Below are 17,033 nucleotides of genomic sequence, written 5' to 3' on the forward strand. Positions count from 1 at the left end.
TCCCCCTCGTGCCACCAAAACAGCGCCAACCAGCCAGAATAGCATTCTGATATGATATTCTTCTCGCCACAATTGTACAGTGTGGTTATGAGTTATCGTAGACTTTGTCAGAATGTTATTCTGAGATGCGGGTTGGAGCTGTTTTGGCGGCACGAGGGGGACCTACACAATATTAGGCAGGTGGTTTTAATGTTGTGGCTGATTGGTGTGTGTGTGTGTGTGTGTGTGTGTGTGTGTGTGTGTGTGTGTGTATATATATATACACACACGCATGCTCCTTGAAACAACCACACCGTTTTTTTTCCAGAGCAGCCTGTATTTCTCCTGAGGTTACCTGTGGGTTTTTCTTTTTATCCCGAACAATTCTTCTGGCAGTTGTGGCTGAAATCTTTCTTGGTCTACCTGACCTTGGCTTGGTATCAAGAGATCCCCGAATGTTCCACTTCTTAATAAGTGATTGAACAGTACTGACTGGCATTTTCAAGGCTTTGGATATCTTTTTATATCCTTTTCCATCTTTATAAAGTTCCATTACCTTGTTACGCAGGTCTTTTGACAGTTCTTTTCTGCTCCCCATTGCTCAGTATCTAGCCTGTCAGTGCATCCACGTGAGAGCTAACAAACTCATTGACTATTTATACACAGACACTAATTGCAATTTAAAAAGCCACAGGTGTGGGAAATTAACCTTTAATTATCATTTAAACCTGTGTGTGTCACCTTGTGTGTCTGTAACAAGGCCAAACATTCAAGGGTATGTAAACTTTTGATCAGGGCCATTTGGGTGATTTCTGTTATCATTATGAATTACTATGTGATAATAAATGGCTTCATATGATCACTATCCTTAAATAAAATACCTTTTTTTTTTTTTTTTTTGGCATGATCAGTCATATTTTCAAAATCAATGCCAAAATTTCACAATTTCTGCCAGGGTATGCTAACTTTTGAGCACAACTCACAAGCAATGGCTTGTCTCCTGACATGTTTTAAGAATGTGCCCTTTTAACTGGCTAAAAAAACATGTAATTATAATTATTTTAAATGGAGGCAGTTTCTTGTGCATTCCCTGTCCTTTTTTTTTATTTTATTATTATTTTTTTAAAGGCAATACTTTGAGATAATTTGCAAAACATTACTTGCTAATCTTGTTTTGTAACTTTTTTTTTTTTTTAATATTAAATGACAGATTTGATCTAGTTTGTGTCTGCGCATTTTTTACTGTGAAAACATGCTTTAACTCTATCATTATTTATTTCTCCTTGCATGACCTTCATATACAGTGTATCCTAATAATAGTAAGTCTTTTTGCTTAAACTACTTTACCTTATATCTCGCTCTCTCTCTTGCATGGTTTGTTCTATCTATCTCTGTCTCTGCAGTGGCAAGAACAATGATCATATGGTTTTCAGTTGCTGTGGTTTCCTGTTTGTAGGTGGGATATAGAGATGCTAATTTGCTTGGTAAATTGCAGAGAAAATTAGTCTCGTGAAAGGATTTTGAAAACATAAGCGCCTAAATCGAAACGAGCATTCTTCATACAGTGGAACATTTGGTGAATGTCGTTGTGCTTATGTGAGAATACACTTGTACCTATACCATTCCTGTAATTTGTGCTTGTGTGTGTTTGTGTGGGCTACAAGAACACCATAAAATGCCACAAGAGTGGGTGGCAAGATTAAGAAATTATGACTCACTGTCCGCCATCATAAATGTCAGGAGTTAACACTTGCATTTTAAAACAAACAACATTTTAAAAAATGTGAATTCAAAATGTTATTGAACTCCCATTTCTAATTCATTTCTCTTGAAACTGCCTGGGAAACAACTGTGTTGTTTGAAACTTAATCTAGTATTGGTCATTATTGAGGTAAATCATAATTAAAGTTTTAATTATGCCTCTTTTGTTCATTATTGTTTTAAAATAGCCAATTATTGTTTGACATAGAATCTTGGACATAACTGAGCACAACAAAAGTATAAACTTGTTCTAATGTGGTCATATTCTAAGCCTAATGTACACTACCGTACACTCAAAAGTTTTGAAACACATGACTGAAATGTTTCTAATGATATTAAAAATCTTTTGATCTGAAGGCGTAAGCTTAAATGTTTGAAATTAGTTTTGTAGACAAAAATATAATTGTGCCACCATATTAATTTATTTCATTATAAAAGTACAATTTAATTTAAAAAAAAGTTTTTGAAATTGATGACTTGGACCAAATAATAAAGAAAAGAAGCCAATAAGTGCCCAACATAGATGGGAACTCCTTCAATACTGTTTAAAAAGCATCCCAGGGTGATACCTCAAGAAGTTGGTTGAGAAAATGTCAAGAGTACATTTCTGCAAATTCTAGGCAAAGTGTGACTACTTTGAAGATGCTAAAATATCAGTTTTGATTTATTTTGGATTTTGTTTAATCACAACATAATTCCCATAGTTCCATTTATGTTATTCCATAGTTTTGATGACTTTACTATTATTCTAAAATGTGAAGAAAATAAAATTATAATAAAGAATGAGTGTTTCAAAACTTTTGACCAGTAGTGTAGGTCAGTCGTGTGAATGCATAGGACTGTGTGCTTAGTGGCTTATGGCCTGTGGATGACAAATAATAAAAAATTAAAAAAAAAACAAAAAAACAAGAGAAACTGAATAAAACATGCATGGTGACTGGAATGAGCAAAAAAAAAAAAAAAAAAAAAGATGAAAGAGCAGATAAGAAGGGAGGTGAAATGGAGAGAGCAGACACTTAGATTGAGGGAGAAAAATATGCTGAGTGGAGGAGGCAATGGAACGGCACTTTCAATGAACCAATGAGAAGAGAGAGTAAGCACATCAAGGAGAGAGACCTAAAAGAAAAGTTATCTGTGCTGAAGACCTAGTAGATCAGTACACATCTCAACGGCTCATATAAAATAAGCTTCAGAATTAAGTTTAAATTATTTCAGCAGATATGAGTGTAATTTGCTGATATTTGGGTTGGGAAAGAGCAACGGGGAGAGAGTATAGGGACTGGGCCTGAGGAATAAGAAAGGGGCAAGCTGTGTGGGTGGCAAAATCAAAAATGGTGGTAACTTCAGTGTGAGCTACGAGTGAGGTGTGAATTTTACAATCTGCATTAAGTGTGTTAACTGGTCGGCAGTGTGGTTACAAATTTCTGCTGAGCAGAACGTGTGGTGTCTTGACTGACTTTGCTGCTACTTATCAGGTAAGTCTTTAACCATTTTTTTTTTTTAAATCTATTTTCACCCAGTAAAACTGAAATAGCTTTGTATGCTATGTTGAATATGTATTTAGAGTTTTCCGTTACATGATCCAGAGAGAATGTGAGAGTTAAAGTTTTAGCTTAAGAGAACTGTGCAATAATGCTCATTGATATCTCCTTGACCTTTACAAACTAACTGCCCTTTTAATTTTCATAAACTGTAAAGCGATCTTATGCAGTCTATCCATCTCATTCATCAGCAAGCAATCAGTGCCGGTGAGTCCACAATCTTCTGTCCACATGTTTTTTGAGTCATGTCAGTTATTTGTATAGCGCTTTTCACAATACATATTGTTTCAAAGCAAATTTACAGAAAAGAGTGCCTCAACACCCAAAGTGAGCAAGCTAAATGTGACTGGCAAGGAAAAACACTCCAGAAGAACTCCATATTCTGTAGTTTCCTCTTTGCTCAGTTCATCAATGATAACCCCTATTTGAGGGTTATCTTAAATATAAAAGGTCTGCAAAACAATTAAATATCAGTTTGATATTTGAAAAAGCTTTGAAAATTGTCAAACTATCTTGTTGATTGTTAACATAAAGCCTTCGGCTTGCTCACTAGGGCTCTAAATAAAATTAATATTTAATTATTTATTTTTATACACAATATTTAATCAAACTACACAATGATGACTAAGACTTTATAGATATTACAGTTTCATTTTCTGTAAAGTTGCTTTGAAATGATGTGTGTTGTGCAAAGCTCTATACAAATACAAATTTGTATACTGACTCTCAGCACTGACCTCATATTAAGACAGTTGATGTTACAAAACACATGAACAACTGTCTGCGAGTCGGTAAGCACTATGTTTGCCAAAAAGATTTATTTTGATGTTTTATTTACAGGCAAAATCTCTTTAAAGGTTCGTAATACTACTGTTGTTTGATTTAGATCAGAGGGTCAAAAGGTCTTAAACTGCAAATGAAACCTAATTATGACACTTTGTCAAGCCAATTACATTAACATTTATGCTCTTAACAGTTCATGAACTTTTCTCACCAAAGTGACTTAAAGCGCTCATCTCACATAATTACATATAATTAAAGATAATGTAAATTGTTGCATACATATAAACAAGGTAGTAATGTGTTGTTTCTGATAAGTTGATTTTTTTTTGTTCTTTTTTTCAGAATGTCTCTCATAACGTACTATGTTAGGTGCTCAAGGCAACTTTGCATGTACTTGTAGTGTGAGAGACAGAACATGTAGGTAAGGTGCCTTGCTTTTGAGACTCTGGACATGATTCACTACAGCTCTGGGGAATAAGACAGGCTCATACCTCATAATGTGTCGTTTTTTTTTTAATCTAACTGCAAAATACAGGAAATCCGTTTCCTGGAACTAAATGCAACCACAGAGAGTCACACACTTAGATACAGAAGTGTGTAAAAACTTGCAAGGCAGGTGATGCTGATTGAAATTTCGCAGATTGAGAATCTGCTAAATTAAAAGTGGCATAAGTTTTCATCTAAAGAAAAAAAAAAAGAATAGATGCCACATTTTAATAAAATGTTACAGAGAAAAGGTGCTTTTATGCATTGCCACAACAAGGAGTGGCAATTTACATCTAAATTTGCTCTAAGCAGACTGCTGTTAGCCAAAGCAAATTACAAGTGAGGACTAGAACACAGCAAACATGGTTGTTAGAAAATAGAAATTAAATAGTACATTTAGCAATGTTTTTGTTTAAAACAAGTAATAAAAAATCTGTATAAAATAAGGCAAATGTTCATATTTTTAAATTAGATTCTTTGACAATTACTGTATACCTATCAGGAAAATATATCTTGTATAAAGAATTAAGATATTTATATTGGGAAACTTAGGGGGGCATTGTCCCTCTTGATTTTCCTTGTGTCCCCCAAGTCATACGGTGAAACAACCAAGGGGGTTGTTTGATGAAGTCAAACCCCCTGGTCAGATGAAGAGAGAGCCTTTTGCCCACCCAAAACTTCAAAATGTTCCCCCAAATATCACATACTAGTTCCGGCCCTGGAAAAAAGACAACTATACCGATTAAGAAAATAATTTTATTGCAGTGTGCGGCACAACTGATTAGTCATGTGAGTCGTCGACACCGTTAGAAGCTCTGCAAGACAAAGGTAAAAGCTAGTTTAGGGATCCAAGTCTGCAATGATGGAACCACATATTCAGGATCGGCCTAAATGTTTATGAATCAGTTAATTAAAAAAAAAAAAAGCTTTATTTGTTGAGCCCTATTCTCAGTGTCTACGATGGTTGCGGCCCTGCAAGTACACATAGTGAGAGTACAGCAGTTCTTCATTGTTAGGAAGAGGAATGAAAATGCTTCACATTGATGCATTTGGTAGACACTTTTATCCAAAGCGACTTACAGTGTCATTCAAGGTGTACATTTTTATCAGTTTGTGTATTCCCTGGGAATCAAACCCATGATCTTGATGTTGCTAACACCATGCTCTACCGGTTAAGCTACAGGAACCAGACAGTATAGATGATCTTTAGTTTAGCCTAATTCATCCATTAATTTAATGTCCTTGCATTCACTTTTCAGTTATGGACTCCTCTGCACTGCTGTCTGTTGTAGGCGGAGGTCTCCTCCTGTCAATCATCTTTGTAACCAGTCTTTGTGCAGACTGCTGGGGCCGCAAACAACCAAGTAAGGCAAATGGTCATGTCCAAAATGCATCTAAAACAAGTCAGTTGCATGCTAAAATGGGAATCCAAATAAACAAATTTCCACTCACTGAGTACCAAAATCGAAAGTTCATGGCAAATTTGCCACTGATCATTTTCACATTCCAATGAGCTTGTGATTTGCCGCAAATGTTTGCCAGGTAGTGCTGAACCTGCAGCAAACCTTTGGCAACAACCGACAATTTGCCACAAGTTTGCTGCAAAGCTCATTTGCACGTGGCAAATTTGCCATTAACATTAGATTTTTGTAAGGGTGGTATGCAGCTATGCAAAACTTAGCTATGCAAATCTTAAGAAAGAGTTATACCACAATGTTTGCAATGTGTGTTACAATAATTTGTGAGTGCATCATGACAACATTTAGTAAGTTTAGTCCTTCCAAACTATTTCCTTTGTAGCATCCATCCATCAGATATCCAGTGACTCTAGTCCAGAACACAACTCAATGTAAGAAATAATATCTCTCACTCACCAAATAAAGGATGTGCCTCTTGTCAGAGTGTAATTTTCATGCATATCTAAAGTATATACAGTGGGGTCCAAAAGTCTGAGACTGTTCGTGAAAATGCTTCTATTTTGTATTTTTCATTTCAAACTATATTATGAGCATAACAATTTGAGTGAAAAAAAAAAAAAAAAAAGAATCACGAAATGCAGAGTTTCTAATATTTGATAAGGCCCATTTTGCTTTAAAGACAACATGCACTTGAGCTAGCACGGACTCCACAAGTTTGTATAAAACCTGAAGACTCATGTTATCACAGCATGATTTGAACATGTTCTAAAGAGCATCTTGTGTGCTTCAGTGGAAGCAAGGAAATCTGGCCTTTTGTAAAAAGGAATTAACATGGTCCTTATCATACATTTCTTACATTTGAAATTGTGAAACACCATTTTACGTTATAACATTTCTTTGTTTTGAATTTCACAGCATCCTTCTCAACTGTTTATATCCAGGTTTAAATTAGATTTTCAATGTGCTCTTAGACTCTTGAACCCCACTGTCTATAAATTGCCGTAGTAAATATTTTTGACTCGTGTTGAGATTGCATGTGTGTGTTGGTTCAATATTCTCTCTCTCTCTCTCTCTCTCTCTCTCTCTCTCTCTCTCTCTCTCTCTCTCTCTCTCTCTCTCTCCATACAGATCAGGTTTTGGGGTTAGGCTTCCCCAGTCTACATGTAAAAAGATTGTCCTCTTCTCATAAGTTATTATAATGAGCACTGTTTGGTTTGTGCTCAGATAAATGCATTTAAAGATGTTTGTTTTAATCCAGACAAGGATGACAATGGTTGTCTACCTCTTATTATTCAGATGCACACCATTTAGATCATCAGAGATTTCCCACCATGCCTTACCCACTATCTAAGTGAGTATTTACACAAATATACACATACAGACTGTGATGTGCTTCTGTGTGTTAATATCCAGTCTTCTCTCAGTTCCCTAAGTTCTCCATCATTTACTCCATTTAAGATGCCCTCCTGTCCTCCTTCAGAAAGTGAGTTCCATACAGTCATTTTGGTCTTTGAGACAACATAATTAATTAAATAAAAAATCTTATTTAATGAATTGTCACACATTTATATATTTTTTTTTTATCTCTGAAGATGGAAGTCAAGCCAGTTATGTGAACCAAAATGGTGAGGAGGGAATCAACATTCATGTGGATGATCATGGTCATAAATCCAATTTGCAAATTTGTATGTGATCTGGAGTTTACTGTTTTTTTAAGTGGCCTACACATGCATTTGCCTAAAGAAGAGAAAAATGAAAGGCCTTTGTGTGTGAGTGAGTATGAGATAGAGACAGAATGATTGGTAAATAACCCTGAATATGTGACTGTTCTCTAGACAGTGAAGATGAGCCGTATGTTGAACCCGAAGATGAAGGAGCTCATTACATGTAAGAGCATATCTACCTGATCCAAAATCTTCAGAAGCTGTTCCATACAATATAAATAAATAAATTAAATGAATGTTGAATCACATAGACATTATTTGATTTTATGCTTATTGGTTGCCCATCAAAATGTATTTAATACTAATATTTTAACACAAATATAAAATTTTCACATTTATTTCAGACTCTTTGAAATGTTTGGAAAGTATCAGAAATGGTCTTTATTATTTTCTTTAGAACTGTGATTCCAGGTTCTCCAACCCAACAGCCTGAGAGACCCAGCAGAGCATCATCTCAGAGCTCAGGTTCGAAAAGATTCTGAGATGTTCAGCTATCACTTGGTCTAACCCAAGTTGTAGGCTATAACTACAGAGAATAAAAATACTTGGCAAATGCAATAGTGAACCATTCTCTCATCATTACTCACATTCATGCCATCCCAGATGTGAATTACTTTCTTCTGCAGAACACAAATGAAGATTTATAGAAGAATATTTCAGCTCTCTTGGTCCATTCAATGCAAGTGAATGGTGGCCAGAGCTTTGAAGGTCCTAAAAGCACATTAAGGCAGCATAAAAGTAAACCATAAACCAATGGTTAAATCCATGTGTTCAGAAGCAATATGATAGGTGTGAGAAACATATAAATATTTAAGTCCTTTTTTGCTATAAATCTCCCCTTTCACTTTCATATTCTTTTTGGCGACTTGCATACTTTGTGCATATTGCCACCTATTGGGCAGGGTAATATCATAAAAAAGCATTTAAATATTGATCTGTTCCTCACCCCACCATATCGATGACATGGATTTAACCACTGGAGTGTTCTGTATTATTTTTATGCTGCCTTTATGTGCTTTTGGCGCTTCAAATTTCTGGCCACCATTCACTTGCACTGAAACGGAGCTGAAATATTCTAAAACTTTTAATTTGTGTTCTGCAGAAGAAAGAAAGTCATATACTTCTGGGATTACATGAGGGTGAGTAAATGATAAGAACATTTTTATTTTTGGGTGAACTATCTCCAAGTTTCAATGCTAGAAATTTTAACAATTATTTCAAGTAGTCACAGCAATAAGAACTCTTTCAACAATGTACCAGAAAAACCAGATTCCACAAAAAAACTTTACACTCTTACCAACACATGTTTTAGCCCATTTTTGAGATTTATGCATTTTAATTTCACAACAAAATAAAAACTAAATTGAATTTCATGGAATTTTGTTATGAAATTGAAATGCCTAAGTCTTAAAAATAGACTAAAATATTTGAGTTACCACATTTAGTTTTTTAATACAATAAAATGTGATGAATAGCCACCATTTAATAAAATAAATAAATTAAATAAAATAAGAATTATTATTATTTTAACATTAAACAAAATGACAAAGATTTAAATGTGTCTTAGGGCCATTCATGCCAAATCCATTTTGGGTTGTTTTTCTATGTAAACATCTTACTGTAAGGACTGTAAAACCTTTAAATCCCAAGCTTTTAAAACTTTTATAATCTTTTAGGCCTTTTTCAAGTCAACATCAAAGTTAGTCTACAAACTTCATTAATCTAGCTGATATCTGAAATCCCAAATGTAACCTGTTGAAACATATTTTCAGATATAAAAAATTTAGCATTTTCACTAGTTGTAATTCCATTGCTGATATCGCCAAAATTGGCATTTTAAGTAGTAAAAATCGAATTGTAGATATCTATAATTCATGATTAAATGTCAAAATAGATGGCATATTATGTTAAAAAGAACTTCAACCTTTAAAAACACATCTCGAGACACCTGTGTTCTGATCTGCAGTGGATATAAAAAGTCTACACACCCCTGTTAAAACAGCAGGTTTTTGTGATGTAAAAAATTGAACAAAGATAAATCATTTCAGAATTTTTGCACCTTTAATGTAAAAACTACAACCTATGCAATGCCACTGAAAACCAAAGAAAAAAAAAACTTAACTGCATAAGTATGCACATCCCTGAACTAATACTTAGTTGAAGCACCCTTTGATTTTATTACAGCACTCAGTCTGATTGGATAAGAGTCTATTAACTTGGCACATCTTGACTAGGGAATATTTTCCCACTCTTCTTTGCAAAAACGTTCCAGATCTGTCAAATTGCGAGGGCATCTCCTGTGTACGGCCCTCTTCAGGTCCCCCCACAGATTTTCTACAGGATTCAGGTCTAGGCTCTTGCTGGGCCATTCCAAAACATTAATCTTTTTTTTGCTGAAGCCATTCTTTTGTTGATTTGGATGTGTGCTTTGGATCATTGTCATGCTGAAAGGTGAAAGATAGAGTGGTGGTGGCGGCGTAGTGGACTAAAGCACTGAACTGGTAAGCAAAAGTTGTTGGTTCAATTTCCAAAGCCACCACTATTGTGTCCTTGAGCAAGGCACTTAACTCCAGGTTGCTCCAGGGGGATTGTCCCTGTAATAAGGCACTGTAAGGTGCTTTGGATAAAAGCGTCTACCAAATGCATAAATGTAAATGAAAGATCTCTTCATTTTCAGCTTTCTAGCAGGTGCCAGAAGGTTCTGTGCCAAAATTGACTGGTACTTGGAGCTATTCATGATTCCCTCCACCTTCACTAAAGCCCCAGTTCCAGCTGAAGAAAAGCAGCCCCAAAGCATGATGCTGCCACCACCATGCTTCACCGTGGGTATGGTATTCTTTTGCTGGTGTGCTGTGTTGTTTTAGCGGCAAAAACATACCTTTTACAATTTTGGGCAAAAAGTTCAATCTTGGTTTCATCAGACCATAACACATTTTTCCACATGGTTTTGGTTTTTGCTGGGCTTGGATGTTTTGTTTTTTTCATCAGAAAAGGCTTGGTCTTGCCGCCCTACCCCATAGCCCAGACAGATGAAGAATATGGGAGATAGTTGTCACATGTAGGGAGCAACCAGTACTTGTTAGAAAGAGCTGCAGCTCCTTTAATGTTGCTGTAGGCCTCTTGACAGCCTCCCTGACCAGTCTTCTCATCAGTTTTGGAGGGACGTCCTGTTCTTGATAATGTCACTGTTGTGCCATATTTTCTCCGCTTGTTGATGACTGTCTTCACTGTGTTCCATGGTATATCTAATGCCTTGGAAAAAAGTTTTTAGCCCTCAACTGAGGGATACCTTTCAACAATGAGATCCCATAGATACTTTGTAAGCCCATGGCTCTTGTAGTAGCATGCAACCCAGATGATGTCAGAAAAATCCTACAAGAACAGCTGAGATTTATTTGGAGTTAATCAGAGTCACTTCAGGTGAAGACAGGTGTGTACTATTTCCTGTTTTATTTTTATTTTATTTTATCTGAGATGTGTCACTTTGGTTTTCAGTGGCATTTACATCACAAAAACCTGCTGTTTTAACAGGGGTGTGTAGACTTTTTTATATCCACTGCATTTGTCGCCCTGTATCTAGTTTTACATGCCAGAATGGTGTGTAAGGTCTGAATGGCCCCTTAAAAGAACTCTGATAATGCATCCTCTGATATGTTGATGTTTATGTTATTGTGTTAACTTTGTAGGAACTATTTATATAAACATTGAAAAAGAAGATGGGAACTCTGACTCAGGTATTAAATGCTGAAAATAAATTAAAGACCAGAATTCACTTCTAGAATAACTTTATCCTGTTAATGCTGGGGTATGTTTACAGACAGTGCCGTTTATGAAAATACCGGAACCAGTCCAGCCCTTGGAAACCAAACCCCTGGTAATTGTGAACATGCTTGAATTGTATGCATGTAGCATATAGTGGAGACAAGGCCAGTTGTCACACTTTTTACTCCAGTGAATATTTGTGATGACTATTTGACTATTAATATTTGTGTGACAGCTAGCCTGGGTCTCTACTTTATATGTATTTATATACAGGTATTTACTTCTATTAATTACTATGTGCTTGACTGAGATTGGTTGTGCATGGACAATCTCTGTTGACCAGTTTTATTGCTATTTCACCCCCCACAAAGAAACATAATTTATATAATTTTATAAATAAAATAATTAGGACAATTTGAAATCATTTGAAAATTCCAGTGGAATGTTAGAGACTAATAAACTGTCTAATATTTTTTGAACAAGCAAGAAAGCCAACATACTGATATTCTACAGACATGGTTTAGTTCTTTTTTTTTTTTTCTTTCAAAAATGTTCTGACTTAAACTCATCCTAGAGCTTTTAAGCTACATCCACCAAACTCAGCACAGACCTTCAGCCTGTACTGACTCAGCTTGCTCTGACTTTTCTAACAGATCAGAATACTGTTTTTTGTACAGAAGGCAATCAAATGTCCTCCAAATCCCATAGACTCACATTAATGGAGTGTTCAAACAGGCCTAGACTATTCAAATGGCAACTGTCAAAAAATTTAAACAATTCAAATCTAAACAAAGCTTACATTTGCTTTAACCCTTTCTTTCTTTCTCTATCTGTAACCTTCAAACTTTTTTAAATTCCTGTTAAACTTTCAGACAAGGCTATGTCAAGTCAACATCAAATTTTGTCTTGACAAACTTTATCTGTTTAGCTCAGAGGTACCCAAACTTTCTCCTATAAAGGGCCAAAGTTGATTGAGGGCAGTGGGCCAAAAGTAAAATTGCATATATTAAACTATATTGTTTTAAAATTAAATATTAAAACTGCAAAACACACAGAACTCTAAAATTGCACAATGCACATTATTGATTTCAATATAATTTTTATGTGTGTTGTGTCTCTTTCTCATTTGTGAGTCACTTTGGATAAAATGTCTGCGTCTCTAAATTACGACTAAATGTAAGCGTCTCTTAAAACATGGTTACTGTCTCTTTAAGAACAGTGCGTCTTCTCACATTGAACACGCAGTAGTTCTGTATGGGATCAAAATCCCGTCAAAAGCAATGTGGTCACAGATCCAAAAATAATAAGCATGACTCAAAATAATAAGCGTGAATCAAAAAATAATAAGCGCAGATAAAAAATAATAAGTGCAATAATAAATAAAAAGTGCAGATCAAAATAATAAGCGCAGATCAAAATAATTAGCGCAGATAATAATATAACAATATAAGATATAACAAAATAACAAGCATGAATCAAAAATGTATAAACACATTTAAAATATGCTGCAAAAAAAAAAAAAAGAGAAAAATTAAAGCAAAGTCATCAGAATTGCTAACAAATTCATGTTTTCCTTGGTTATATTACTGTTTTTTGTACTCTCTGACAATTCACTTGGTTTTCCAAAATGTGTGAGTAGAGTTTCATGTAAATCAGGGGCCGTTTTGCGTCCCTATTGGTCCACTAGTTCTTGATCGACAGCTCTTCCTCTAGCCAATCATTCGAAGAGGGGAGATGACGTCACTCCAGTGCATCTCCGATGGCTGCTGCTCAATATTATATTATTTGTGGTTGATAGATACGATGTGTCTGTTTTGAGTATTTTCTGCCAGCTCTAGGAAACAATGTGTTGTTTGAGTAGGCCAATATCATAGTCCATTAACACATGTATTGAGTCAGCTGAATTTAATTAGCAGAGCTTTAGTATAGGCATTATTTAAGACTTCCTTGTTTGTAGGTTATTGGCCGCATTTCTAAAAAAAACAAGGCTGGGTTGGTGTGGATGTTTGATGCATATTTTTACTAGCTGTACCAATGTAGTTGCGAGTTCAGATCCCACTTGATGAAAAAAATGAAAATATGAGCAAAATTGTCAGAGAGCACAAAAAAAAAAAAAAACAGTAAAATAACTAAGGAAAACATGATTTTGTTTGCAATTCTGAAGATTTGCTTTAATTTTTTTTTTTTTTAGCATATTTGCAATGTGTTTAAATATTTTTGATTCATGCTTGTTATTTTTTTATTTGTGCTTATTTTGATTCACGCTTATTATTTTTGGATCCGTGACCGCAATATTTTTGACGGGATTTTGATCCCATAGTACTGTGAAGTTTTGCCAGTTTTGAAGAGATGAAGATACAATGGCATGACGTAATACTATCAAGTAGGATATTGTTTTGTTTTGTGACAAATAAGATATTAAAAATATTTCTTATCATAGACCTAGGCTACACATTGTTCTTTATTGAGACTGCCAAATCTAATAGGATTATTTAATCTATTGAATGCCCTCCTCTGACTTTAGAGCTGGTCGGTCATAGTGAAGATTTTGGGGTGGCACCTGGGATGGCCAATGGTACGAACTTTCAGACAGCACTTATTTAAAGGTCACTGAAGTACGCATATACATTTAATGTATGTAAATCACTTATGCTCTCTACTTTTCAAATAAGCTATATTTTTTGTAATGCAAAAATAAAACAAACAAACAAACAAAAAATGTTAAAACAAAGATTAATTAAAAACGAAGAGCTGCATCAGTGCCATATATATACAGGTGCATCTCAATAAATTAGAATGCCGTGGAAAAGTTCATTTATTTCAGTAATTCAACTCAAATTGTGAAACTCGTGTATTAAATAAATTCAGTGCACACAGACTGAAGTAGTTTAAGTCTTTGGTTCTTTTAATTGTGATGATTTTGGCTCACATTTAACAAAAACCCACCAATTCACCATCTCAAGAAATTAGAATATGGTGACATGCCAATCAGCTAATCAACTCAAAACACCTGCAAAGGTTTCCTGAGCCTTCAAAATGGTCTCTCAGTTTGGTTCACTAGGCTACACAATCATGGGGAAGACTGCTGATCTGACAGTTGTCCAGAAGATAATCATTGACACCCTTCACAAGGAGGGTAAGCCACAAACATTCATTGCCAAAGAAGCTGGCTGTTCACAGAGTGCTGTATCCAAGCATGTTAACAGAAAGTTGAGTGGAAGGAAAAAGTGTGGAAGAAAAAGATGCACAACCAACCGAGAGAACCGCAGCCTTATGATTGTCAAGCAAAATCGATTCAAGAATTTGGGTGAACTTCACAAGGAATGGACTGAGGCTGGGGTCAAGGCATCAAAAGCCACCACACACAGACGTGTCAAGGAATTTGGCTACAGTTGTCATATTCCTCTTGTTAAGCCACTCCTGAACCACAGACAACGTCAGAGGCATCTTACCTGGGCTAAGGAGAAGAAGAACTGGACTGCTGCCCAGTGGTCCAAAGTCCTCTTTTCAGATGAGAGCAAGTTTTGTATTTCATTTGGAAACCAAGGTCCTAGAGTCTGGAGGAAGGGTGGAGAAGCTCATAGCCCAAGTTGCTTGAAGTCCAGTGTTAAGTTTCCACAGTTTGTGATGATTTGGGTTGCAATGTCATCTGCTGGTGTTGGTCCATTGTGTTTTTTGAAAACCAAAGTCACTGCACCCGTTTACCAAGAAATTTTGAAGCACTTCATGCTTCCTTCTGCTGACCAGCTTTTTAAAGATGCTGATTTCATTTTCCAGCAGGATTTGGCACCTGCCCACACTGCCAAAAGCACCAAAAGTTGGTTAAATGACCATGGTGTTGGTGTGCTTGACTGGCCAGCAAACTCACCAGACCTGAACCCCATAGAGAATTTATGGGGTATTGTCAAGAGGAAAATGAGAAACAAGAGACCAAAAAATGCAGATGAGCTGAAGGCCACTGTCAAAGAAACCTGGGCTTCCATACAACCTCGGCAGTGCCACAAACAGATCACCTCCATGCCATGCCGAATTGAGGCAGTAATTAAAGCAAAAGGAGCCCCTACCAAGTATTGAGTACATATACAGTAAATGAACATACTTTCCAGAAGGCCAACAATTCACTAAAAATGTTTTTTTTATTGGTCTTATGATGTATTCTAATTTCTTGAGATGGTGAATTGGTGGGTTTTTGTTAAATGTGAGCCAAAATCATCACAATTAAAAGAACCAAAGACTTAAACTACTTCAGTCTGTGTGCACTGAATTTATTTAATACACGAGTTTCACAATTTGAGTTGAATTACTGAAATAAATGAACTTTTCCACGGCATTCTAATTTATTGAGATGCACCTGTATATATACACACAACCCCCCCATCCCTTCACCTCCCTTGTCATCTATGGCAAGGCAGGTCAAATCAAAGGTCATCACAGTCCACCTTTGGCCCACGGGCCCTAGTTTGGGCACCTCTGGTTTAGCTTATATTTAAAGATGGTGATAAATATAATTAATTAATCTGATGACAACAACATGTTTCTTCTGCTTCTCAACAGCTCGGTCCCTTGGAAGTATTGACAGTACCTCTGATTATGTCAACACAGACCCAAATCAACAATAATCAAGGTACTACACAGTTCTACTCCCCATATGCTCTTTAGTACTTGATTTGTGTGCCTCAAAAGATTTATAAATAAATGGCATGGATAAACTTTTCTTAATCCATTTTCTTTTCTCTCCACGACTGATTTCTTGGATAGATTTACTCACTTTTTACACAAGGAAGTCTAGATGAATCATCCTGCCTGTCAGAAGGGTTTCCAGATATTCCCAATGCTCTGGAATTTTAAGTGCAATGAGGCATCAACAAGAATGCACTGAATCATTTTGTCACCTTCAGTCCTTATGAATTATCTGTTATATATATACACACACACCCTTCCCCCCCCCCATTTTTGCTGTTTACAGACTTCTACATCCTGGCTTTTACTTACAAGAATATGGGCACACCACATTTTCTTTGACTGCATGTAATATTCAGCTTTCTATGTTTATTAAACTGCTATTTTTGTAAATGAGGAAATAAATCAAGCATCACTAACTTTATAAAATATATATATAATAATTATTGGAAGAAAGTTTTACATGGGAATGTAACAAATGCAGATTAAAGACCACCTGCAATGAATTAATGGGGTTTACCAGAAACTTGAATGACAGCACAAAGTAATGCAAAATTAGGGCTAATCTAAAAACTACTGCAACTTTGAATCACATGATCTCTGGAGACAAGGATTAGGATTAAAATCATTTTATAGAGATTGCTAAATGACTAGAGGAAAAATTACAACAGCTGAAGATATAAATAACCATCTTAAGACAAATGCTTTTGTGAAACATCTTATGTGCTTAAGACTTTTGCACAGCACTGTATATTATATATATATAAAATTTGTTTTTGTACTTAATGACTTTAAGATTTTACTTATTTCAATGACCTTTCCATGACTTGAAATCACAAATTTTTGGTTTCCAATGACCATCAAAATCCAGTATATAAGAAATAAATCACTTGAAACCA

General features: G+C 35.5%; 1 protein-coding gene across 8 annotated transcripts; it reads left to right on the plus strand.

Moving 5' to 3' along the window:
* Positions 1–10: 10 nt before the first annotated feature.
* LOC127449764 (uncharacterized) lies at positions 11–17,018 on the plus strand. Of its 8 annotated transcripts, XM_051713294.1 has the most exons (15): positions 2,692–3,215; positions 3,439–3,488; positions 4,407–4,485; positions 5,810–5,914; positions 6,351–6,399; positions 7,097–7,131; positions 7,265–7,319; positions 7,393–7,451; positions 7,561–7,593; positions 7,804–7,855; positions 8,090–8,157; positions 11,379–11,426; positions 11,510–11,566; positions 16,009–16,078; positions 16,213–17,015. In XM_051713294.1, the coding sequence occupies exons 4-14, from the start codon at positions 5,812–5,814 to the stop codon at positions 16,071–16,073; spliced, it is 624 nt and encodes a 207-aa protein (XP_051569254.1). In that variant the 5' UTR covers positions 2,692–3,215; positions 3,439–3,488; positions 4,407–4,485; positions 5,810–5,811; the 3' UTR covers positions 16,074–16,078; positions 16,213–17,015. The 8 variants fall into 8 exon arrangements, with proteins under 8 accessions (XP_051569258.1, XP_051569259.1, XP_051569257.1 ...); XM_051713292.1 differs by lacking the exon at positions 4,407–4,485 and having other exon boundaries at positions 2,690–3,215; positions 16,213–17,018; XM_051713297.1 differs by lacking the exons at positions 4,407–4,485; positions 11,379–11,426 and having other exon boundaries at positions 2,675–3,215; positions 16,213–16,938.
* The last annotated feature ends 15 nt before the right edge of the window (positions 17,019–17,033 follow it).

Source organism: Myxocyprinus asiaticus, chromosome 13 (assembly GCF_019703515.2).
Source record: "Myxocyprinus asiaticus isolate MX2 ecotype Aquarium Trade chromosome 13, UBuf_Myxa_2, whole genome shotgun sequence".
Lineage (NCBI taxonomy): Eukaryota > Metazoa > Chordata > Actinopteri > Cypriniformes > Catostomidae > Myxocyprinus > Myxocyprinus asiaticus.